This window comes from Clytia hemisphaerica, unplaced genomic scaffold (assembly GCF_902728285.1).
Source record: "Clytia hemisphaerica strain Z4C2 unplaced genomic scaffold, Clytia hemisphaerica genome assembly, whole genome shotgun sequence".
NCBI lineage: Eukaryota > Metazoa > Cnidaria > Hydrozoa > Leptothecata > Clytiidae > Clytia > Clytia hemisphaerica.
In genome coordinates, this window is record NW_027103778.1 from 17,155 (window position 1) to 43,825 (window position 26,671).

Below are 26,671 nucleotides of genomic sequence, written 5' to 3' on the forward strand. Positions count from 1 at the left end.
TCCTCGACTAACTGAAAAATTGGAAGCAGCTATGAACTTCATTTCTTTTGTAAAAGGTCACTAATGGGTGTAGGTTGCGTCCTTTCTATAAATGGGAGCCATACCGTTCGATCCAAGCTGGCTAGAAGTGGGGGGCGTACGATCTGGCGGTACTCGGGATAAGGCCTAATTTAGGGCCGGGAAGCGGTAAAAACGATAAAAAGTATTCGGGAAACGGTACTTTGCAAGAGCCACGGTGACGGTAAAACACCTGATTTTTCGTCCGGGATGAGGCAATTCTTATAAAAAACAACGGTATTTCGGTAAAAGTCATACATAGACGGTACATAAAATTTTCGGACTATAAAAAAAGCTTGTCACACGAGTCAGCAAAAAGGTAAAAAAAAAACGGGAAAAACTCCCAAAAAAAAATAAGGATCTTACACCAGGAATGGGTTTATTTTGAGGCTTTTTGAGGCTTTTTAATACAGGGAAGAGAACGTTGGGTTCGTAAAGTTGAGCTAGAATGTCTGTCTGTGTATGTGTATCTGTCTGTCTGTGTAGTATCTGTCTGTCTGTCACCTCGAAACTTTGGGGCAGGCTGGAGTCTTCAAATTTTGCACGCTTGTTCTTGTTCCTTGGGTGAATCCCTTGGGTGTTTTTATTCAATAATTTATCATAGCCCGAAGGGCTAGATTGTAGTTTTAACCTTTATCCAGCAAAAAGGTTTGGTAGAGTAATCAAGATAAACTCGAAACTCCTTTTCGTGAAACTGTGCTATTTTTTGAACATTTTTGAACATTTTCAAAAGCGTGCTTTAACTTTAAAATGACATAACTCAATGAATAATGATTCAAATTGAAAACAGGACCCACCAAAGTTTTAGTACCACATTAACATAAAAAAGTCTTTCTATTCTAAACATTTCCACCTTGACATAATCAAACGTCCGGACTTTTTTCTGGGACACCCGGTACATTTTTTTCTTTAGAAAGGTAGTTTATCTCTGTAAATTTTTGCAATCGAAACAAAATACGAAAATAATGATCTACCTCATACACATTCTATTCCATTTTGCCGAATTTTTGACTTCTAGTCTTTATAATTTTATGGGAAAAACAGCGGGACCGGTATTTTCGTAAATTTTGGACGGGATAACGGTAATTTTCAAAAAAATGGCTGGGATGGCGGTAATTCAAAACCTCGTACGCCCCCCACCTAGAACAGTTTTCATAACCACTTTCGATTTGAATCTGATTTGCGCTGACGCTGACGCTGACGCTGACCCTACGAAACTGACGCTGGCTTCATTTTGGTGATAAACTGGACTGCCACCACACCACTGCTTCGATTATTTCGACTGAACCCGACAGCAAAAATTAAACTGAAAGTGAAAGTGGTTCTATGAGCGGACCTAACGGAAGCATAAGAATCGCTTTTCTTTCACTGCGCGGAAAGCGCACGATCTTTTCTAAAATAAGAACTCTAAATAAAAATTCATTTCGTTGCTAAAAAGATGATGTATATTTGTAGGTAATCATAGCTATTATTTGCCCTTCATTGAGAGTTTCAACAGTGGTGCATTTGGAGCAGAAAGGAAGGGAAACAGAAAAAAAGTTTACAAAAAAAGTCCCTCTGTCATACAATCCAAACCAACAAGCCAAAAGGCTATTTTCAGCTGTTTTTAACAGTGTAAGTAATTTTCATTCACTTTAATTTCTCTCTCATTAATTGACGGTCTTGGCTTGTTTCACAGTTGACAGTTTAGCAGCCCTCAAACATAGCTGTCAACTCTCCCGCATTGAGCGGGAGACTCCCGCATGTCAACGATTTCTCCCGCGTGAAGAAAATTCTGCCAAATCTCCCGCATTTTTGGGATTTTCTCCCGCATCTCCCGCATTTCCAAAAATTTTCTCATTTTGGAAAAACCAAGCGGCGAAATTTCTGGATTTTGAAAGATCGGAACGAAAAATTCCCCAATTTCCTGAAAAAAATTTCCAATAAAATCGGATTTTATGAGAAAATTTCCCCGATTTCCCGCTTTTCCGATTTTGAAAAATCGGATTTTCGGGGAAAATTTTTCCGACTTTTGGAGCTCTCCCGCATTTTTGTGAGGCGAAGTTGACAGCTATGCGAAATAGCTATTGGTATGGCCGTTCTTAAAAAATTGTTTGGTTCCCGTCACACAATTAAGTGTTTCAACCGGTATTCCAACGAAGCCATACTTTGGTTTGTACAGAAATTTTGCCTGCTCAAATCTAAACAACAAAATGGTCAATCTCACTAAAGCAAAACCTTGCTGCCACGGCATTTCCCCCTGGATAAAAATTCTGGGTCACGTGATGGTGACCATCCATGATTTTAGACCAATGAAAACGCTTCATTTCCCCGGATTAAAGTTGTGTCTACACTAACACGCGGGAATTAGCTAGAAAAGTGAGAAAAAACCGGGGGTCAAATTAAATGTTTCTCCCTTCTTTTGCGGCAAACATAAAAGACTTTAAGAGGCCATTTATTTAAGAAAGGGGTGTTACTTTAATGGGATAAATTTTCGCGGGGATTAATTTTCGCGGATTTCGCGGATTTGGGTGTCATCCGCGAAAATAAGTCCCATTGGAAATTTGAAAAAGGCCCATCCGCGAAATATTTCTAAACAAAACTCAAAATATGTCAAATAAATATTATTTGAATGGTTACTTGCATCAAAGAGGCGCAAATAATGTGTATTTCAACAACCAATATGCATGATTTGACAGTAAAAGTCACAAAATCGAGAAAATAATGCCCCCCAATAGTGCCATCCGCGAAAATTAATCCCCGCGAAATCTTAGAATTTCGCGGATGAGCTCAACCACGACCCTGCCTATGCCCCGGACAGTCCGGGGTTTTTTTGATGCGTGCCCGGGGTCCGTATTATTTGTTTTTGAGAGACTACCCCGGACGCCCCAGACAGCCCGCGCGGTCGCTTTTTATAGAATCGCTGACCGCGCGGGCTTTTTTCTAATTCATTGAAATATTCTTCCGTGGACAAACGCCGTCTTCCAAAAGATCTTGTAATGTCCTGATTTTGGCGTTTCGTGTGTGAGGCCTGGATTTGAACCTTAAATCTCAAGCGTGGTTTGTTCAGCAATCAAATTCTAAAATCTAACCGAAAGCTGAAAAATGGATCCTGATCAGACAGAGAAAGGTAAGTAAAGTTAGTTTTTTTATTTTTAATTAATTTATTAACACATACATAATCTCAGAATTTGGGCGTGAGGGGGTGAGTTTTAGACCTAGATAAAATGTCCGGGGGTTTAAAGTGTGCTCGGCGATATACGTCCGGGGTAAATTTATGGCGCAAAAATTGGAGCCCCGGACGTAGGTCCGGGGAAAAAGTTATTTTTTTCAGACCCCAGACATTTGCCCCGGACTGTCCGGGGCATAGGCAGGGTCGTGCTCAACCGCGAAATTTAATCCCCGCGAAAATTTATCCCATTAATATATCATAAATAAATTATGTAAGTAAGGGGTCACTCACATATCGATGTTTCCTGCAACTAACGTCATTGTGACGCGAGGGGGTGGGGGGGTCAGAGCCTATGACGCTAAGAAATTTCAACAGAATATCGATTTTCAAACCTGTAACATTTTGTATTCCATCCTTCGCTACACCTGCCATCTTAATTCAAACGCATAAAATATAACAGAGATACCAATCCAATACTTTAATACTTTTTTACGTTTGGAGGAATATGTTATTATCTCCCTAATCATAAAAACAGAGATATCACAATAAAAAATAGATGGGCCGTATTTTGATATACAAGGGCCGCGCTGACGGACCGTGACAAACAAATGTGAAAGTCATAAGTCAAAACCACTTGTTTTAAAACCGTGCGAAACGAAGCACAAAAATCAATGTGGCTGGAATATCAATATCTGTATAATAGAGAAGAAAAATTACTTTCATAGGTTTTTGGTATATTTATGTAAATGACGCTAAGAAAGGGGGGGTGGGGGGGTCCTCAGATAGCGTCAAAATGACGTTAGTTGCCGGAAAAATCGATATGTGAGTGACCCCTAAGTGATATTTTAAGTAAGAAGTTCATTAACAATTTTATTTTGAAGTTTGTTTTTAAAAACAAAACCCCCGTGCTAGAATGTAACCTCATTTTCTTAACTTATGGACCCATTTGGAAGTCTTTGTAAAGAATTGGAATCTAAAGTCTGAAGTCGTAACTCCTTGCCAGTGACCCGCAGAGAAATTTTTAGTTGGCAGACACTGACTTTAGGTTGGTTTGGAAATCATTTTATTTTGAAATGTAATCTTCACTTTAGATGAATACTTTTATTTATTTGGATTCATGAAAGGTTCAAGCTTTGTTTACTTTTTATTTCAAATTATTTCATTGATTTATTGAGCTGCAATAGTTGATTGAAAAACGAAGATTTTTGATAGTTATCAATCAGTTTGGGCTTGGCCGCCATTTTGAATTTCGATTTTTTTTTCTCCTGTACTCGGCAATTTAGAGGTAATACGCGATTTGGCTTACGCGTAACACTTTTGGTCACCCAACCGACCGTGATTTCTACTGAAAAATTAGAGTCGGAGAGTCGGAAACCATTTTTCCTGACAGCTGAAACTCCACCATCACCCTCCGTGTTTTCTTTTTTGAGAGAAAGAGCAAACGCTAATCTCGCCCAAAAAACAATTCGAAACCCGTTAATTCCGTTTTTTCCCGATTTTCAAGTCCAATTTTTCATTGCGGACCATATGGAAGCATCAAAACAAACCAGCGGAGATTTTGTGAAGTGAAAAAGTGGCTTAGGGCGATCAAACGTTCGTTTACCACCCTTAGGGGTCAATCACATACAAGTTGTGTTCACGTCATTTCCAGCCCCAAAAAGTGAGTCGGTCGGTCGGCACTAAAATCGTCGGAAAAGTGCGCCCTGAACCTAGGCAGTCGGTCAGAACTAGAATCATCAGAAAAATGCGCCCTGAACATAGGTTTGTTTCGCGCGGCAAGAATTTTCAAGCGCACTAGCTGCATTATGATCTTTGTTACATATCACGGTTGCAAAAAACAGTCGTATAGCGCTTTTTAATGCAAACAATCTTTGAAAAATTACGGACGGAAAGCTTCTTTGAACTAACACTGGATGATCCAATCGGCGACTAACGATGAATGTACAAAGCAACAACAAGGATGAGCATGAGAGACAGCGCTTTGATTTTTAAGGCCTAGTTTATACGCTAAAGTAAAAACAATTCCGCACATGTAAATGGGTCAGTGTTTGAGGTCCGGCAAAATTTCCGGGAAATAGCCTATCCAGCAGTGCGGGGATCGAGGTGGGTTCTATCTCCTCCGTAGATCTTTTTCTTGGGAAGTTGATCTTCAAATTTGGCGGCAATCACAAATATCTTCATTTCGCGTCCTCATTGGGTCTAAAAAGTAAGTCGGTTGGTCGGTCGGTCGTAAAAATTTTCGAGTTTCCATTTTTCCATCCATTTTTGGAGTGCATTCTTTATCAGGGGGGTTGGGGTAAAAAATCCGAAACACGGAGGCTTCATCGATGTCGTTGTCTATTACATAGAGGTCGTGAGCGGACTATAGAGGTCGTAGTGGGTCATAGTGTAAAATTCAACATTTTAAGATCTGGTCTTTGATTTATAACATTAAGGTCTGGAAAATAAACGAAGGTCTGGAATATGACAAAATTTCTGTCTAGCATTAACATAGAGGACGCCGTCCAATCATACACAAGTGTTACGCGTAAGCCAAATCGCGTATTATGAAATACCTCTAAATTGCCGAGTACAGGAGAAAAAAAAATTGAAGTTCAAAATGACGGCCAAGCCCACGCTGATAACTATAAAAAATCTTTGTTTTTCAATCAGCTATTGCAGCTCAATAAATCAATAAAATAATTTCAAATAAAAAGTAAACAAACCTTGAACCTTTCATGAATCCAAATAAATGAAAGTATTCTTCTAAAGTGAAGATTATATTTCAAAATAAAACAATTTCCAAACCAGCCTAAAGTCAGTGTCTGCCAACTAAAAGTTTCTCTGCGGGGTCACTGGCAAGGAGTTACGACTTCAGACTTTAGATTCCAATTCTTGTATAGGGTGCAACTAAACTGCCAAATGATCTGTATTACAAAGACTTCCCAATGGGTCCATAAGTTAAGAAAATGAAATAATCATCTAGCACGGGGGTTTTGTTTTTAAAAACAAAATAAAATTGTGTCATCACAAGCGATTTGAAGTACAAATAAAACGGAGCGTTCTTGAGACGTTCCTGAACGTTCCATAGCGTTCCTAAAACGTTCCAGAATGTCCTTGATCGTTCTAAAACGTTCAGGGACGTTTCTGAATGTTCCAGAACGTTCAGAGACGTTCCAGAATGCTCGAGAACGTTGTAGAACGTTCCGGAACGCTCGCGAACGATCTTTTGAGTCCAAAGTTTAATATTGACTCAATAAGAACGTTCAAGAACGTTATGGAATGTTCAGGAACGCTTCCGAACGTTTTAAGACATCCTTAAACTAGTAAATAAAAGGGAATGACCAGGAACGTTCAGGAACGTTCAAGAACGTTATCTAGCGTTCTTAGAACGTTCCTAAACGTTCAAGAACGGATCGTCCTTGATCGTTCTAAAACGGTCAGGGACGTTTCTGAATGTTCCAGTACGTGTTCAGAGACGTTCCAGAATGCTCGAGAACGTTGTAGAACGTTCCGGAACGCTCGCGAACGATCTTTTGAGTTCAAAGGTTAATATTGACTCAATAAGAACGTTCAAGAACGTTATGGAATATTCAGGAACGCTTCCGAACGTTTTAAGACATCCTTAAACTAGTAAATAAAAGGGAATGACCAGGAACGTTCAAGAACGTTCTCTAGCGTTCTTAGAACGTTCCTAGACGTTCAAGAACGTTCCATATCGTTCGTTTTGCTGGAACGTTCCATTTCATGTATTTAAAGTTGCTTGTGATGACACTTGTTAATAAACTTGTTACTTTGATATCACTTACTTACATAATCTATTTATGATATAACACCCCTTTCTTAAATAAATGGCCTCTTAAAGTCTTTTATGTTCACCGCAAGAAGGGAGAAAAATTTAATTTGACCCCCGGTTTTCGCCCTCTTTTTCTATCTATTTCCCGCGTGTTAGACACAACTTTAATCTAGGGAAATGAAGCATTTTCATTGGTCTAAAATCACGTATAGTCACGTGACCAGAATTTTTATCTAGGGAAATGCCATGGCGGCAATGTTTTGCTTTAGTGAGATTGACCATTTTGTTGTTTTGATTTGAGCGGGCGAAATTTCTGTAAAAACCAAAATATGGCTTCGTTGGAATACCGGTTGAAACACTTGTGCATAGAGGTCGTCGTCCAATCATAGAGGTTGTCGATTAACCATAGAGGTCATCGTTCAATCATAGAGGTCGTAGAGGTTGAATCGATTATAGAGATTGTAGGAGAGGCCTGGAATAATCGAGTTAGCTATATTATGACGTCATAAAAGAACAAATTATGACGTCACTTGACTCTAACTAACTCGATCTTTTATTTTGAAAAAATCTATTTCGAGTTAGAATTAACTTGATTTTTTGTTTTCTCAAAACGTTTTTCAAGTTAGCTATCTCAGTTTTCTTTTTCATAAAATTTTTTTGAGTTAGCTAACTTGGTTTTGTTTTTTTGTGCTAAAGTTTTTGAGTTACCTTTATCTTCCTTTATTGCAGAAAAAAGTCGTCCAGGGTAATTTTACGCTATAATTACTAAATAAAATTAAAAAAAGAAATACCCCTTTCAAATAGCCTATTCTTTTAATGCTCATTTCCTTTGTAGCTTTCAAGAGTGTTTCTAAATTTTAAATTGACTGCGTTCTTTGTAATTTTATTGTTGTTTCTAAGATGACTTTTTATGGCCCCCCAGCGGACCCTCAATTTATGCAATAACGCAAATTTTTTCCCCAAATTTTCACACATTCATGGAAGTGAAAAAGCCCATTCACGCATTCAAGCAAACTGCTGGGGGGCCTTTTATTGACTGGTTTTCTCTGTAACTTTCAAGAGGGTTTCTCAGATCACTTTTATCGATTAGCTTTCTTCCTAACTTTTAAGAGTGTTTCTAAGTTAACTTTTATCAACTCGTTTTCTTTGAACTTTAACAAGTGTTTCTGAGATCACTTTTTATTGACTTGCTTACTTTGTAACTTTCAAGGGTGTTTCTAAGATCACTTTTGTCGACTTGATTTCTTCATAACTTTTTCAAGAGTGTTTCTAAGATCACTGTTATCGAATCAATTTCTCTGTTACAGAAACAAGTGGGTCCAAGGAAAGTAAAGTAAGAGATTGTAGATAAAGCTAACTTGTGAGTTGATAAAGCAATATACAAACGAATGAAGACAGTTGCAAAGTAGCAAGTTTATAAAGCAATTGATAAACAAATTAAGAAAGTTGTGAGATAGCGAGTAGATTATAAAGCAATAAATAAACAAAAATAGAAAGTTGCGAGGTAGCGAGTTGATAAACGAATGAATGAAGTAGCAAAATATGCGTTTTTTTATTAGTTTTTAACTTCACATTTTTGATTTAGGAAATCTTTTTGTGTGCTAAATCTAAAATTTATTTTGCATTTTGCGAAGTGCAAAGCTATAATTCGAACCCTGTGAACACTGCTCAAAATTGTCAGAAACATGGTAAGAAAATAGTTCTTCTAGTTGGTAATAAATGGAAAAATATAAAAAATCAGAGGTTAAAATTTGATGAAAAATACACATTTTTTTAAGAAACTAGAAAGCAGCCTCAATGTTTCTTAAGAAATCGGCCTTTTGAGCCTTAAATGTTTCTTACATGTTTCTAAACTTTTTGACATAATCAGCCTATTTTTCATGCAAAGAAAAAAAAACATTTGTTTTGATTGGAAGGTTCTTGAAAAAAATCGAATTAAAAAATGTTGTTTTCTCATTCTCAGCCTCAGCATGTTTTTTAGATGTTTCTTAGTTTTTAGGCATTCTGAGCCTCATGTTTCTTAAAAGTGTGTTTCTTAAAAAAATCAAAACGTGTACACAAAACATATTATCAGCTGAAATTTGTCATGTTAACAGTTTAATTGCAAAACAAAAATTGAAGTGATTTTATTTTGAGGCGTCAATTTTTCTGGGTTTTCGTAGGATTTTCTTCTGAATCTGGAAATTTGTTTCTGTCTTGGAGAAATCAACCTTTTTTTTAAATGGGCAGATCTTCCAAATTTGGAAGAATTCTTTATCTTCCCATTTGGTTGCCAGGGTATTTCGAAACCTAATTGGGAAATCTTCCCGTTTGGGAGCTAAGTTAATTTTCCGTTCTTCCCAATTTGTTTAGTGGCCGATACTGACACAAAAGTAAATTTTGTGCTATTTATATTAATTTCGGTGACCAGCAAATGATTTTTGTATTAGTTAAGTTGCACAATGATGTATTTATTTTTCTAATACATAGAATCATTGCAAGATATTGTGTGGAAATTAGTACACGTAAAAATTGGTACCTTGAAGGTATTTAAGATTTTGACAGGTTACAAAATCGAAGACATGTTATTTTCACTTTTGATTTTTTTTTTAGCATCAATCCCATTTGTAATGATTTGAATACCTAAAGCAATGGGTAAGTCTTTTGTGCATAGCACTCCTTATTACATGTCTTAATCGTCAGCCGTGCAAAATTACTCGAATCTGATTGGTTTAGAGGAGTGCGATTAATCGTTAATTGCACTATTACCACTTTTTGCACTCTTCGGCGGGGGGACACTTTTGTCCCCTTATTCTTTTCTATCCCAAGTTCTGTGTCAGAGACTTTTCTTTACTATATTATAAAAAACAAAGACATTTTTTTCTTCAATATAAAAAAGAACAAAGAAATTTTACGTTACAATAGCCTTTTTTAATTGAAAACAAAGAAAAATTACACTGCAATGTTTTCTTTTTAAACAAAAGAAAAAAAGGAGGTTTTCGAATGTTTACTGACGATTACCTCGGAATACCGTAATTTGCACTCGTCCTTCGGACTCGTGCAAATTACTATTTTCTCCTTTCTTACTCGTGATTAATCGTTAATTGCACTCCAAAACATACGATTACTAGTACAAATTACTAGAAATAAAGTTGTAGGAGTGTGATTGACCACACGCCTGGAAATTTCAAATGATGCAGCCTGCAAAGAACTTATATCTCAACAATGGTGACTTTTTTTGCATACTTTTAGTTTGAAATAGGGTGAATCATTAATTTTTGCTTCACAACACCCTAAAGAGTCAGACAGAAACAAAGTAGTCAAAAAGCTTTTTTATAAATAAAAACATTTGAATGCAACTTTGACTTGTTTTTTTTCAGCATTTAATCAGCATCCCGGGGAAGTGGTTGGTGAGTCATTAAATATTAGGGATCTTCTCAAAAATAAATTCGCTTAAATAATCGAATTTAAGCGAAAAATTCGCTTAAATAATCGAAGTACTTCGATTATTTAACAATCGAAATTCGATTATTTAGTCACCTCAGTTCGATTATTTAGTCCCCTCAGTTCGATTATTTAGTCCCCTCGGTTCGACTATTTGATCTTATGATTCGATTAATTAATCCTTTTGATTCCAAAATATAATCGAATTTTTTCCAAAAGATAGTCGAATATCGGTTATTTTTTCTTACGTAGATCGAAAACAGCGCAAACAAGCCTTTGTCTACTGTGGATTTGAAAGACAGAAGAAAAAATATTTTCAAAAAGCCGTAGTCAAATCAACCAATGACTGCATAATTCTTCTTACCTTTAAGGATTTTTGATCTACCAAGGGGCATCATAAATTATGAAATGATAGAATAATCCTTTTGTGAATCACATTATCGCATCATCTTTAACTTTCTTAATGTTTGGATAACAATTCCACGATCTCTCCACGATAAAGTACTTCTTTCTTTTTCTATCTTTTTAATTTCCACACACTTTCCTCTGTGATCAACCTCTCAACACAGTTGCTTCTTATGTCTTTGTTATTGTTTTTCGATTCGAAAATAGCACTCCATCGCTGTGTTCATGTTCAAATCAAAAAGGGCAAAACAAAAAAAAGATAAAAGGATAAAAGGGAGAGCACTCACAAGATCAAGAATACGTCATTACGTCATATAAAAGCAGGAAGAAAACAATCTTTTGCTCTATTGTTCTGTTCGCAAACGTCAATCATGGCATTTTGATTGGTCAATGCAACATTTTTTTCTTACAAGTTACGTCATGCTCTATTATTCTGTTTGCAAAAATGGATTCGAATTTTACATCCAGGTTTTTTTTAATGGCTAGATAAGAGATCGAATCATCGCGCAGAATTATTGATGTTGTTGCACTTTTTCTCATCTAAAAAATGAAGTCGTTGCATTGTTTTTCGCGTGAGTTCTATTTTTGCCAATCAAATTGCGTCACGCATTCGAAAGATTCGAAAATGTTGCAATCAAAACATTGAATTCATTTGTGAGTTTGGTTTTGAGAAGAAAACATTTTCTAAAAATTAAACCTAAAATATTGTGATTTTATTCATATTTTGTATTTTTGAAAAGACTTTGAAACAGAAAGTTATAAAATTTATTACATTGAGATATGGTTGTAAGAGGTATGTATGTATGGAAATGGAATGCTTTGTTTGCTTCAGTTTTCACTACAGACTTTCCTCCCTTCGAAATTCAGTTTTCGATGGGAGCCTTTATTTATCTAAACTTTGTTTTTATCAATGGTGATTCATTTTTGGATATCAAAAACTCCCAAGGATAACCAGTAAGTTTTATTTATTTTGGAGGGAAAAAGTGCTAAAGAGAATGAGTAGATATGTGTCGATGATTTGTAAAATAAAGGGATTTCTTTTTCGAAATTGCGCTTCCATTGAAACGTGAAGTTAAAATTGATGTTGAAAAAAGATATAACTTCAAGACAAAAATATCGATGAAAATTGGATTACAACCTGTACTTTTTCATATATCATTTTTTAGCATTTTTTATCCTCTTCACTTGCGATGGGTGGGAAAATTGTCCAAAACAAACAGCCGAGTTTAACCGAAAACCATTTTACCGAAATTCGGTATTTTTGAGAGGATCCCTAAGATATAAGCAAATTAGGATTAATTAATCGAATACAAGGATTAAATAATCGAATAAAGGAGATTAAATAATCGAATATAGAAGATTAAATAGTCGAACCTATTCGACTAAACGATGGCAGCTATTCGATTAAATAGTCGAATCATTAATCGAACTTAATAATCGAAAATCGATTATATTTTTGAGAAGATCCCTTACATTATAACAGTTTATACTGAATTTTATTGTCTGATGAGGTCTTGAGGCCTCTCAGCTTTTTACAATAAACATAGGTTATTTCATTTCACCTGCATTCTGAGAATCATTTATTTTGTTACTTCAGGGAACTTATTCTTGCTTTGCAATATATGGTATCATGCAATATGATTTTTACTAAAAAGTCACAGAAAAAGTAGTTGTCATCCATAATGAAGGTTAATCCAATTTGTTAAATTTATTTTATAGATTCTTTGGATGAGCACCACGAATCAGTTAAATTGAATAATGAAATCGACTACACTACCATTGAACTTCTCAAGGTAAAATATGGCAATACAAAAATGAGTTTTAAAGTTTCCAAAAATACACAACCTTTCGTTAGTTTGTAGTTAGAAAAGCTATCGCCAATAATGAAGAGGACAATAGGTTTCCTTATTGGAATACAGAAGATATATCTCAAACCCGAAACAGCAACTATTGTATTATTATCTAGCTGGAAAATAAAAACAGGTTAAAATATGATGTTATCAGTGTTATGTTTCCAGAGCTTTCAAAAATGAAATTCATAAAACGTGTTGTTTCAAAATTTTCATCCGTTTTAGATTGTTGGTAGGGGAGCATTTGGGGTGGTTCAAAAAGCAAAATGGCGCGAACAGATTGTTGCAATCAAGATGATTGAAAGTGGAGGAAAAGAATTTTTTGATGAGGTATAGAGCTTTTTTTCTTTACTTTTCTCTCTCACCAGGCGACCCATAAAATGGTATAAGGGGCTGACAGCTAACTGTGTTTGAAATAAGAAATTCTTCTTTTGTTTCAAAGAGGAAACTTTAAACTTTGGTAGTGCATAACTTTTTCATTTTTATTAAATGCTTCAAATGTCAAGATGAAGTCGAAATGAAGTTGAAATTCACTTTTGATTTCGTCCAAAAACCAACACAACAGGGGGTATCAAAATGAACAGCTTTTATAGCATTTAGCCACAATTAACCTACTATTTTTGTGGTAGGTAGGTAGGTAGTAGCTTCAACATAGCTTTTTCATTGACAAATAACAGACAGTCCTGATGATAAACTTTACTAAGGAGTAACTCAGTGTTTTTTTCGCCATAGGTTTCAAATCTTTCAGCTGTTGAACATCCAAATATCATCAAGCTTTATGGAACGACAACCAGTAAAAAGAAGGTTTTTAGTTTTTTTATTGTGGTTATCTTTTAAAGGCAGAGTTTATAAATGTGATGTTGGTATTGAGGTGTTAATCTCTTTTTAGAGAGTCTTTGCCTAAATGCTGACTTTATTAGATAAGATAATTTGAGATTTTGCTTAGATCTTATTTGTCCTCTTTGGATCAAATTAATGATTTAAAAGTATTTCTGTCTATAACCTCTTCCAAATTAAACTATAATTTCGATAAATGTATTTTTCCATGTTTAGTGCGGCCTTGTGATGGAATATGCCGAATGTGGATCACTTTATAATTGTAAGTTCAAGGAGGAGCTATAAGTTTGACTTTTTGGAGAATTATACTTATAACTAAATTACTTTATTAAGAAATACTGGATTTTCTCATATAGTTCTTGAAAACAACTTTAACTTTAATCTAAGAACAATTTCTGAAGTCCTCAGTTCATGTCAATATTGTTTCGTTCCAGTATTACACCCTGATCCACCGCAACCTGAAATTCCATACACATTTGCTCATGTGATGAGTTGGTCTTTACAATGTGCCAAAGCATTGAATTATCTGCATCAAACCAAACCTCGTGCTATTGTTCACAGAGATTTAAAACCCCCAAAGTAAGTTTCAACATAGAAGTAGCTATCTCGCCTAGGTATGAGGAATCCATTCCATTCCATTCTTCGTCTCCAAGATTCAAGATCCAATAAATTTCTTTACATATGATTGCATTGAACACTGTTTTTTCCAACTTGTTCAGCTGGGTTCAATTTAGATACTAGTTGCAGCTGACTTACGAGTTTATAAGCAACATTTCTAGTTTATTTTCTTCACTAAATCTGATGAACTTTGTCACCATTTCAGCATGTTATTGACAGAGTATGGCACGTTATTGAAGCTTTGTGATTTTGGAACAGCAACCGCTTATCACACTGAAATGACTTCAAACAAAGGAAGTGCTTCATGGATGGCACCAGAGGTTTTCGAAGGTAAAGATTTTAATTTTTTCACATTTACTGTAAAATGAAACTAATGTAAAACACTCTCAATATTGGATAGTCGTACACTTCTGATCCTTATAATCTTGACAAAAGTCTATTGAAAATTTATTTCATTTATTTCCTACAGGGACAAATTATACAGAGAGATGTGACGTTTACAGGTATGCTATTGGTTTACTGAAATGCCTTTGACATGTAATTGTCTATGAATTTTTCGGGGGTAGTTATATGGTTGTTAGCTATGTACCACGCCACGGTATCATTTTGGACATTACTGCTCAAATCCTGCTGAAAATTTTAAACTTTAACTATTATTTGACCCTCCCTTTTTATGGTATCAGTTTAAAAGGGAATATTTTCCCTCTATGTCAACACCCCTGTGTCACAGAGCCGCTGGGACCCTATTGCCATTGGAAAATTTGGCAAAGATTTCGTCCCCGATGGGAAAATACTCTGGAATTTCAGCCTCACTGGGAGATTTTCTTTGATTTCATCCCCATTCGAAATTCAATGCTTAAAAATTGCACTCTAAAATCATCCCCACTGGATTTATTAACCTTGGAACTAAAGGATTTCTATCCCCATCAGGACTTTAATTGGAATTTTTATCTCCACTGCAAAAAAAAGTTCCACTGGGTCTGTGAGACAGGGGTGTATATATATCATTGTTATCATTTCGGTTTTTTTTCAGTTTTGGTATTGTTCTATGGGAAATGTTAACACGAAGGAAACCTTTCGACGAGATTGGTCCTCCTGCTTTTCGTATAATGTGGGCAGTTCATAGTGGTAGGTTATCTTTAGTTGAACGAGTGAGTACTTTAATGGGATAAATTGACAAAAATTCGCCAAATTAATCCACGACAAAATTTCAAAAATAGACCATTCGCCACAGGGGGGGGCACGCAGTTACTACAAGACATGATGTGTAGTAAGTGCTTTTTCAACACTTTCTTTCAGGACCACCACCCTTTACAGTTACTACACCTTGGTAGTAACTGTTTTCAGAAAAGATTTCCAGGTACCACCCCTGTTTTTGAGTGATATCGTCAAAACCATGCTCGAAATTACCCTAAATTGCGATTATTTTTCAACCTAAAGCCATTTTTGTGCTAGATTTTCTTTTAATTTACTTGGTTAACAGCTTTTGAGAACATTTTAATGATAATTAAGGAAAGCATAATTTCAAAGTTGGGTCTGAGAAAAATTTCAAATTTTTTTTCTTCCATTTATAACAAAAATATTTTTTTAACAAAGAATTTTTTCACACAATAATTCATTTTTTGTGAAAAATTCTGAAAGTTCTTTAAAAAGAATTAAAATATAAGCACTTACTACACCAAAAGTGCTAGTTTTAGTGTTTGGCACCACCCTAGGCTGCTGGCATCCACTAACGGATTCGTGCTCCTTATAGAGGATGCTTAATAAGCGATATTTCCTTTGTCCAGAGATTTGCCGCCTTTAGCCGATATACGGCTAAAGACATTTTTAGCTGGCGAGTGTCTACATATATAACGTTACGTAATGTTTACATTTTCTGTGAGGCACCGAATCATAGATTGGAAAATATATTTGGATTTCGAAAAAAAAAGTAGGCGGAAGTACAAAAGGGAGTGTTGTTGTTCCCTTGTTAAATGTTAAAACAAACAAAAACTTTTCTTCAGCTTTGGCATTCCACTTTTCGATACTGTGTGGCCTTTGTGTTTAACTTTTTCATGTACTTAGCTTCAATCCTTTTGAAGAGATTGGAGTGTTTTTGGTTGTTTTCTTTCACTTTTTTGTTCATATTTGTATTTTTGAGCTACGACCGAAGAGCTGAAGGAAAAGTTTTGATAAATTTACAGACCAGATATCTTATAAAAGCAAAAGTCAAAAATAAATCTACAGACTGTACAAAATGCGCGCATCAAATTGTTTTTTATCTTTCTTTCTGTTTTGTTTTTCTGGTCTGGGATTCGAATTTCGAATGTAAACATTCTATTGAAAACGTTCGAAACGGTCGTCTTTGTGCGCACATCAATGTCAATCAAATTATTTAATCGCTAAGATTCTGTAAAATACATCGAATTAAAAAAAACCGAATCGGAAAGCGGTTGGTAGATCATTAAGCAGACCTATACTACCAGGGGTTTTGTAGAGGTCTGCGATTCAGACTAGCACCACCCCCAAACAGCAGTTACTACACTGAGTAGTAACTGTTTTCATAACTTCTGAATACAGTACCACCATGGTAGTAAGTGTCATACTGTCTTGTAGTAACTGTGTGCCCCCCCCCCCCCAAGTTAAATTCCCGCTAAATTTAACGAAAAAAATATTGTGTGAAAAATCTAACTTTTTTTGTATATTTTATAGTAACTTTCATCCCTTTTAGTGTCTCCAAATTCCCAATTCGCCAAATTAAATCCCTGCCAAATTTTACAAAATTGTTCAATCGCAAAATTATTTAAAAATATTGTTTTATAATGCGATAGGGCGAAAATAAATAAGGACTGTTTTCGTTCTCCATCGCTCATTATTTTTTATTCTGTCGTTAAAGAGAACAATGGATTTTTAATTCCCGGTATATGTCTGGATTTATTTTTTCTCATCAGATATTTGCGACGAACTAATATATTTTTCTCAACTTCAGTTGAGCTAGAATCTGACAATGTATGTCTGTATGTCCGTCCGAAAACTTTGGGGCAGCTTGGAGACTTCAAATATTGTTGGATTTGGCTGAAATTTTGCACACTTATTCCTTGGGTGAATATCTGGGGGTGGTTTTTGCATTTTTCAAAAATTTTTGGGGCCTGGGGACGAGTTTATTTGCCAAAACGAGGCTAAAACTTTGGGGCAGCCTACAGGCCTCCAAAATGGTCGGATTTGGCTGAAATTTGGCACACTTGTTTCTTAGGTGAATATCTGTGGTTCTACAATTGGGCCTATGAATAATTTGAAGCCACTGAAGTTGAGCCCAGTGCGTTGCACACGTTCGACTATTTTCAGTGGACGACATGCTAAATATTAAGGAAAACTAATTTTGGTGAAAAGTGATTTTGCTAAAATTCGCCAAAATTCGCCAAAATTATCGCTAAATTTTATCAATATAAGGTATGTCTAGAATCTTTTAAAGACAGAGACTAATTTTGGTGAAAAGTGATTTTGCGAAAATTTGCCGAAATTCGTCAAAACTATCGCTAAAATTTATTACCGTAAGGTATGTTTAGAATGTTTTAAAGACAAAGACAGCTTTACTTTTTTTTAGGGACACGACCACCACCCATTAAGAACATTCCAAAGATATTAGAAACACTCATGACGAGGTAAGTAGGTGTGCATTTATTAACACATTTCTTTTATAAGCAATCCCAATATTCGGCGCAGGGCTGAAGCAGCTAATATAAGGATTTTCGGGACTTCGGTCAAATAATAGTTTTGAGTTACAGACTTTGAGCCAAAAATGCCAAGCAACTTCAAAAATTTTAGCTTTTTATCTCGTTTTATGCCCAAAATACTTCAAATTTGGTATTCAAATATCAGTACCATCAGTACATATTTCAATGCCAAATAACGCCAAAAAATACTCTTTTTAAGGATTTTTGGTTACTTTCCTGGTTCATTCTCAGAGCCATTCTCAGGGCTGGACCCTTATAAAAAAATATGTAAGTCAATAAAACCACATAAATCTCAACCAAGCATAGACTACGCGTCTTTATTTATAAGAAAAGGGGAAACTTAACCTTAACGATACGCTGAATCAGACTGTATGAAGTAAACCTTTTTCAAAATAAAAATTTAAGCCCACAGATTATTAATTTCGCCTAGCGAAAGTATTACGATAGCCTTTCGCGGCGGCGGCGGTGTAATAAAAAAATTAGAAAACGAAAGTACTCGATACGGTGGACAAACTCACTAAATTTAATTTACAAATTACACGCTCGTATAACCACGGACGATTTTTGCGGGTTTTCTTTGGATTACGTCATATATCTTTGTGTCTTTAGCTTCACAGTTTTTCTTTATTTTCTTATAAGCATATACTTTATAAGAATCAAATCAATAACTCTTGATAAACGGTGAAATACCCTTCGGTAATTAGTTCTTACAAAGTAAACAAGGGATGGCGCACAATATGAGCATATTTATTTTTCTCATAAGCATATACTTTATAAGAATCAAATCAATAACGCTTGATAGATGGTGATATACCTTTTGGTAATTAGTTCTTACAAAGTGAACAAGGGACAGTGCACAATATGAGAATGTTTATTTTTCTTATAAGTATATACTTTATAAGAATCTAATAAATAACTCTTGATAGACAGCCATTTTTACAAAGTAAACAAGGGATGGCGCACAATATTAGCATATTTATTTTTCTTATAAGCATATACTTTATAAGAATCAAATCAATAAGTCTTGATAGACTGTGATATACCTTTTGGTAATTAATTCTTACAAAGTAAATAAGGGATGGCGCACAATATGATCATATTTATTTTTCTTATAAGCATATACTTTATAAGAATGAAATTAATAACTCTCGATAAAAGGTGATATAGTCTTCGTTAATTAGTTCTTACAAAGTAATCAAGGGATGGCGCGCAATATGAACATATTTACATTATCGGGGAAAACTTCGTCGAGGAAAAATATTCGTCATTTGCTGGTAGTTGCTAAACGCATTAAGGCCGGGGTAAATTTTCGTCGGGGAAAAATATTCGTCACTTGGCCGAAATTTCGTCACTTTTCCCCGACGAAGTTTTCCCTGATAAGGTTTTTTTTCAATAAGAATCAAATTAATAACTCTTTATAGATGGTGATATGCCCTTCAGTTATTAGTTCTTAAGAATTAAACAACCATTGTTTGTAAATTGATCTTATCTTTTTAGCGATTTTGAGCCTCGTTGTTCATATAAAATTGTTTCATCAAGGCTCGATGTAAAGTAGACTTCAGATTAGCTTGATCATCTCTACTTCTTGTTTTTTCCCATGCAGTTTAAACTTTAGGCGAAATTTTCGACTTCAAGTCGTCTTGTTCTCATTAATCCTTGTTATTTTAGCGAAGTTTTATTATATCAAATATTTTTTTAGCTGTTGGCAAAAAGAGGAAAAATTGCGACCGACTTTTGACAAGATCGAAAAATTCTTCCAAATATGCAACCAGGTACTGAAGTTTACTGATTATCGACAGTCTTTCGTTTAATTTCTCTTCTTAAAGGTTTTGTTTTTAAATAAGAGTGATATATCGTTTGCTTACTCATAAATTTTAATTTACAAGCTTTTTCACATTTAATTGAGACGGATGTGGAGCAAGATAGTTCAGAAAGAGGAAAAGAAAAACAATTTTTTGCTTATTCAGCACAATATAACAATAGACAGACACCGTCCTGATATGATTCTGATAAGAAACGGGACCACTTATGTAAATATAAGACTACAATCATGGTCGAAATATATTGGGCTTTTCCAGAAAAAAACCGTGCACCCCCAATTGAGGAGGTCCAACTTTTTGTGACCTACCCCCTTGGAATTCCAGGCAACTTTAGTATCATACCCCTCTGGAATTCCAAATTTTTACAAATTTTCAATCATTACCCCCTTGGAATTCCGCTTATTTTTGACGGATTTTCAACAGGGGGTGCAAGGTTTTTTTCTGGAAAAGCCCATTGAGATTTTAGTGTACCTTATTGGTATTATATTTCGCGTGTTACAAAATTTCGCGGGTACTTATTTTCGCGAAATTTAATACAGTTTAAATTTGTCAAAAATACACAAAATCGCGAAATTAATTACACGCGAAAAATTTTCAAAATAGGTCTAAAATCGAAAATACTTATTTGTTACACATAGTTACTATTTTTGTCACTAAAGTCTGTTCACGATAAGTGTGCACTCTTTTTTTACCTATAACTTTTGAAGGAATTCTTCAATCTTTATAAATTTGGTATCGTTGGAGAGATATTTGAAGATGAAAATAAAGAAGAAGAAAAATTAAGATCTTGTAGAGAAGTGCTATAACTTTCATTTTCACTGGAGAGACTCTTTGATCTTAGGAGGTCATCACTGTGAAGAAATTTCACTAAAATGATTATTCAATATAAAGTTATGATACAAAGTTGATAAGTGATTGACCCTAAAAAACAGCAGAAAACAGCAGAAAAGGCGTTTTTAGATTCAATTAGCTTATAACTTTGTTTGATATCTTTTGACTGAATGATTATTTTTGAGAAATTTTTTCACAGTGATGACGTTCGATTATCAAGAATTCACTTCAGTGAAAATGATAGTTATAGCACTTTTCTTCAAGATCTTCATTTTGTTCTTCTTCATTTTCATCTTCAATTTCAGAATTTTTTAAATCTTTTTTATTTCAAATTGTTCCACTCACTAATATCTTTCCAATGATACCAAATTTATAAAGATTGAAGAATTCCTTCAAAAGTTATAGGTAAATGAAAAAAGAGTGCACACTTATCGTGAATAGACTTTAGTTTTGTTACTATTTTTGGTATGTTTACACCCAATACGTTGTGTTTCAAGCAAAATCAGTCATTTCAATTTCTTTATTCCCACTTTGTGAAAATGTCCAATTTAGTGAATCGCGAAATTTAATACACGCGAAAATTTCCAGAAACTGGCAATCGCGAAATTTAGTACACGTGAAAAACGTTTCCTCGAAAAAATTTCGCGAGTAACACGCCAAATATAATACCAATAAGGTATTTTAACGTTTTTCAGAATTTAAAGCTCGGGCGAGAATTGCTTTTTAGCACTTCCACTTTCTTTCGATTTTGGAGGGGTCCGGTGGCTTCTAGGCTATATTCCAAGCCTTATTGGAGCAAAATTGAGCTTTTAAATCAATTCTGAGATCCTAAGGTCCTAAAACTCAGAGTTAAAACTCTACTTTCCAACTGTAGTTTAACGCGCTTAAAAATTATTTGTGGTGTTTAAAATTTCTCAGGGAAATTCTCTTTGTCTCAAATATTTTGTCCATGATTGTAGTTTTAATCAATCTTTCACTCCATCATCATTTTCCTTTTTTAGTTCGTAAGCGGTGGCAACGAGCCTTTATTCGAGTATGCAGATGAAGGTACAGAGACATCTGGTGTTTCTGATGAAGAGCCCAGTGGTTACCACACTAATGACCCTGATCAACTCAAACTCACCTCCAAAGAAAAGACAGGTTCATTTGTTTTGAAGCTCTCATATATTCCCTAATTTAATTTCCTTCCTTCTCTCGTTTTAAAAAATCCGAAAGAAAAAACTATCTAGTAATATCACTTTAAATGTTTAAAAGCCATAGTGATTGCAATTGTTTTGATTGGGTTTAAATCAATAGGTTATGATAAAGAAGACACTACTCCTCCACACACTGGTACTGGTGGAGCTCGTCAACGATTTTCCAGTTCTGAAATAACACCTGATCTGCACCAACCACAATATGGTCAACCGACTTCATCGATACATAGTCTCAACCAAGGGTTCCAGAACCTTCTCATGGTCAGTCCAAGTAGTGGGCAGACCACATCAGTACCTTCATATGTTGATACCAAACAGTTTTCACCAGGGATTCCTCCCTACCACCACGAACGTTCTTCATCTACTGAATCAGACCAACAACCTTGGTATCCAGCTGGTGGGCGTCCAGAAGGCAGCCATTATGATACCTTTAATACCACACCGTATGCTATTCCTCCTCTACCAACCATGCCACCATCAACTCGACAGCAATCGATGTACGACCGAAGACATAGTATAAGTCCTGATTCACGACACATGAACCCTGGTGGTTATTACATTGCGTCTCCGAATTCACCACATTCTTCGCATAACACACCTTCTCCAATACCTAACGATCATTACAATCCAAGGATGATGGGTTTGTTGATAACTGAACTTATTACCTATTAAGTTGAGATGATAATAATTTCATTTTTTCTGTTCAATATTTTGATTTTATTTAAATTTGGTTTTCGTTTTGATTCTTTCAAGTTTGCTATCTACTCTACGATGAGAGATTAGTAGACAACTTATCATGCACAATGAGGCTTAATTAACTTTTGATTCCCTTTCTAGGACCTGGTCCAGTTCCTTCGCCCTTCTCGCCGTCTCCGGAAATGCCACCTACACAACATCTTGATCAAAGTCCTTCCTCGCGTATCGATTACCGGCTCGTTCCACCGGAACTCATGCCTATTCCGCCTATTGGTTCTTTTCCAGCGTCCGTACAAATGTACGAAAACCATATGGAGGTAAATTTCGTGCCAAATACTTACACCATTCTATTTGCCTATTTAATTTGAAATTTGAATTACAGTAACATTAAAGTATATTTCTTAGGATGCTTATACAGAGAAATACTAAAGTCTTTTTTGTCTCCCATGAGAGGTTTTCATTAAAAAAAAACGATCTGAATATTTTAATCCCGATCAAATTTTATTTTTCAATTAGTTCAGTTCTAGCACAATTACATATATTCTTACCCATTCATTGTTCTTTTTCATTGCTTTGCTTTATCTAAACGTTACTTTTTTAAATCTTTTTAGTCACTTAAAACCTATATCGACCTCCAGAAGAAGATTGCTGACGTCAAAGGTCAAAAGTAAGTTCTGATTAAAAGACTTTGTACGTTGACATTCTTATAAACACTCAAGTTTTCATGGTGTGCTATTTGAAACAGTGTTAAAAGTTCTTCCCTCCCAGACGGTTTACCGTCTCAGCAAAGTATATATATAGAAGCATTTCTGTCTCAAAGTTGTGCATAATTCACCAAAATCTTTACTTTGTAAAATCCATTTTCCGTCTCAGACGAAAAAACCTTGCTTTGACCACTGTTGAAAATTTGAAATTATTCTATTCGTTCTCAGACAAAGGATTCTTCGGCAAATTGAAGAGATCGATAAAGAACAAAAACGCAATTCACGATACCTTGAAGAGTATCTCAAATTACAAGATGAAAAGGTAAGACCATTTATAGTCTTTGAGTCTTTTTTTTTCGTACTCTATTCACATACTACCTGTGGTTTTGAAGAGGTCTGCAATTCAGACTAAACAAGTCCAACCTCCGAAACTGTTTGACGGATTCAGTGGCGCTGTGGAAAATTTTTCTGGAGGGGCCAAAATCAATTTTTTTTAAATGGCACCCCCCTTCAATTTTCCAAAGTGGTGCCCCCACCCACCAGTTTCTAAACTTTTACTAATTTATTTACCTAGGCATAATGAGGAAGGAAATATTTAGTGGAGAAGAGTATCTTTGCTGAATGGAAAAGCAGGCCTAGAAAAAAAATTTTAAAATCGACTGCCAAGACACCCTAAATCACTAAATAAAGATAGACAAATTTGACACTTGCTAGAGTGAAAAGAGACTTAAAGAAACAATGTGAAATGCGAGCGAAAAAATTGATGTTCTATGATTTCAATATTGTTGTCAGCAAATTGGTCTTGGGGCCAGTTAGATTTTCATTTAATAATGCTATATTGTACACAAAAAAACTTATAAATTAGCTAGATTGCAAAGAAGTTAACAATTAAACTGTATTGCGAGCGAAGCGAACGAAAAAAATTGCAAGTATTTTAAAATTATCTCAGTAAAGTTGGTCCTGGGTGCAATTTAAGGCGCATAAAGTATGATTTTTAAGATTGGGGCGTTTAAAAAAATCTTTTTTGGCGCTCCTTGCCACAACGCCATTGGACGGATTCAGTTTATTTTGACAAAGCCCAGTGCATGCTTCGAAAAATCTGTCTTCCTGATTGGCATTTAAAATAATATTGCTTATCGTGCAATGGAAATAAGGTATTGTCGCAACATTTTGCTTTTGACTGTATTACTGTTTAAACATTTCTTGGTTTCTCATGTGAAAAATTGAAAAAAAATACGCCTAAAGTAATATACAGTTAATATATGCAATTTTGAAAAGACTGAAATTGAAATCATTGCGGTCGTTGCGGTCGTTTTATCGCCCATTCTCGGATCTATCCTTTGTCTCTTTGAATGAATTTTGAAATGGAAATTTAGTTTTGATTTCATTCTTCTACTCTACAGCAAAGCTTGCTTGATTTGCACCGAAACATCAAAATGACGTTGGAGAAAGCCAAATCAACGCGCACTATCAATAATATGCCCAATAATCAAATTTCCGGTTGAAAGCTTTCATTGGATTTTCTTACCCAAAAAATGAGGTACCGTTGGATATGAATTTCATAATGGTATCACTGACACTTGTTTTAGGGAATAGCTATGCTATTAGTACTTTATATATATTTGTTTTTTTTCAATACATGTGAAGTCTTGTATGAGAACGGCTTGACGGTGGAGCTTCGCCAAATAAAGACTATGCTTTTAGTATATGTGGATTTTTTCAATACATGTGAAGTTTTTTTATGAGAACGGCTTGACGGTGGATCTTCGACGAATAAAGTAGAGTTTGAGGAATTGAAGGTACTAAATTTATTCAACGCTGACAAACCCTTGAATCTAATAGAAGCAAACAAATTGACCGGCACATTTATTTTCCTCTTATATTTTTTTACGTTTTCGGTTTACACATATGATGTGATTCACTTTAAGCTTTTTCTCAGGTGCAAAACGTTTGCATTATCCAGTCTGAGAAATTAAAGACAAATCGAGATAAATTTAAGTTTTATTGCCTCGAGAAATTTTAATATTATTCCTGCGAATAATTAGAAATTTCTTATAATTTTTTTCAGTTTTTATTTGAAATCAGGGCAAATTACTGGGTAAAAACTCGTCCTAGTACTATATTGTTAACATACTAACAGATTTCGATAGTATGTCATTGTATTGTATATGCTACCATTGCTGAATAGTCTAATTTCCTGCTCGTAGTTGTCCTATATTTTTGTAAAATTCTTTACTGGTTCCCTAAAACTTTAAACCTGGAGCTGAACGATCCTCCTTTTTTCAAAAGAGAGAGAGACTAAACCTACCCAAAAATAAGGGCATAGGCCACATGCCTAAAGCATGAGGATCACAGCGCATAAAATAAATTTCAAAAACTAAAAAAAACACTATGCTATTCGGAAAATAAAATAGTATTGTCTTAGTAAAAAGAAATAAACTAGTCAAGTAATTATCATCAAGGATCAATTTTCACAGAGTGAATCAAATTTCTCCATTCTAATTTATTCAAAGCCAAATCATGCCAAACATTAGTATCAATGCCAGATTTTTTCAAACATTTAAATAGAGATCGACCATATGTGTATCTCGGAGCACCACGAGGACGTTTAGAACGGACCCAGCACGACAACATTTTCCGTGGAAGGCGATTCCAAGGCATGCGCATTACATGCCCAGCCCATCTGAGCTGTTGACGACAAATGTAGGTGTCTATCGATTCCATAGAAAGTTTATCGAGAAGATCAGATGTACGTTTACGATCGAGTAAAGTAACACGACAAATACTTCTTACACACCGATGGTGAAATGCTCTCAATTTATAAAGAAGCTTTTCCGTCAAGCTCCAACACTCAACACCATATAATAAGATGGGTAGAATAAATGCTTGATAAACTTTTGCTTTGACACTAAGCTTTATCTTAGTGCGGGAAAATAATGAACTTTTCATCATACCGAATGCATTACACGCTTTCTGTATTCTACGATCAACATCAAGATCATCTGAGGAATCGGAACTTATGACGCTACCAAGATAAATAAACTCTCGCTCAACAGGAATAAATCTGTCACCAAAAACTATATTCGATAGGTCAGCTTGATCAAAGGTTGCAGGATCGTCATACATACATGGTGGTTTCGAGCAGAAAAGAACGACAGATTTCGAATCAGGTGGCCCCGAATGGATCTCCATTCCAAAACAGTCGAAATGGGTCATACAGAGCGGTATACCAACACTAGCGTCTTCTCTTGAGTCGAAAACGAGGGCTGTGTCGTCGGCATATTCAGAGTCCTGAAATTCATACTCCTCGCCGTATGCACGGTAGCTCCGACCGGTCATTTTGGCATCCTGTTTTGATCTAAAAATGCACAATGGTAGGCTGGTGGTTGCTCTCCAGGTGATCATTACAGCTGCAAGAAAAAACGTGAACAGTATGGGGCCGAGAATATCCCCTTGCTTCACGCCAATGGTACATGACATTATATGCGTGACTTCGTCTACGGTGAATTTAACGGTGAAGTTTTCATGTAAGGATTTAAGAAGACTGGTTAATTTAGGTGGAACTCCAAATTTCTCTAAGATAAGCCATAGTAAC

General features: G+C 35.3%; 1 protein-coding gene across 2 annotated transcripts; it reads left to right on the top strand.

The window, feature by feature from the left end:
* The first annotated feature begins 1,579 nt into the window (after positions 1-1,579).
* On the top strand, positions 1,580-24,869 carry LOC136806173 (mitogen-activated protein kinase kinase kinase 7-like). Of its 2 annotated transcripts, XM_067062734.1 has the most exons (19): positions 1,580-1,671; positions 9,576-9,617; positions 10,343-10,372; positions 12,531-12,604; positions 12,887-12,991; positions 13,394-13,465; positions 13,715-13,760; positions 13,933-14,077; positions 14,322-14,446; positions 14,586-14,619; positions 15,150-15,244; positions 17,700-17,757; positions 19,529-19,601; positions 21,482-21,620; positions 21,777-22,316; positions 22,514-22,689; positions 22,984-23,039; positions 23,305-23,398; positions 24,480-24,869. In XM_067062734.1, the coding sequence occupies exons 2-19, from the start codon at positions 9,614-9,616 to the stop codon at positions 24,579-24,581; spliced, it is 1,968 nt and encodes a 655-aa protein (XP_066918835.1). In that variant the 5' UTR covers positions 1,580-1,671; positions 9,576-9,613; the 3' UTR covers positions 24,582-24,869. The 2 variants fall into 2 exon arrangements, with proteins under 2 accessions (XP_066918835.1, XP_066918836.1); XM_067062735.1 differs by lacking the exon at positions 10,343-10,372 and having other exon boundaries at positions 24,480-24,676.
* Positions 24,870-26,671: the final 1,802 nt, after the last annotated feature.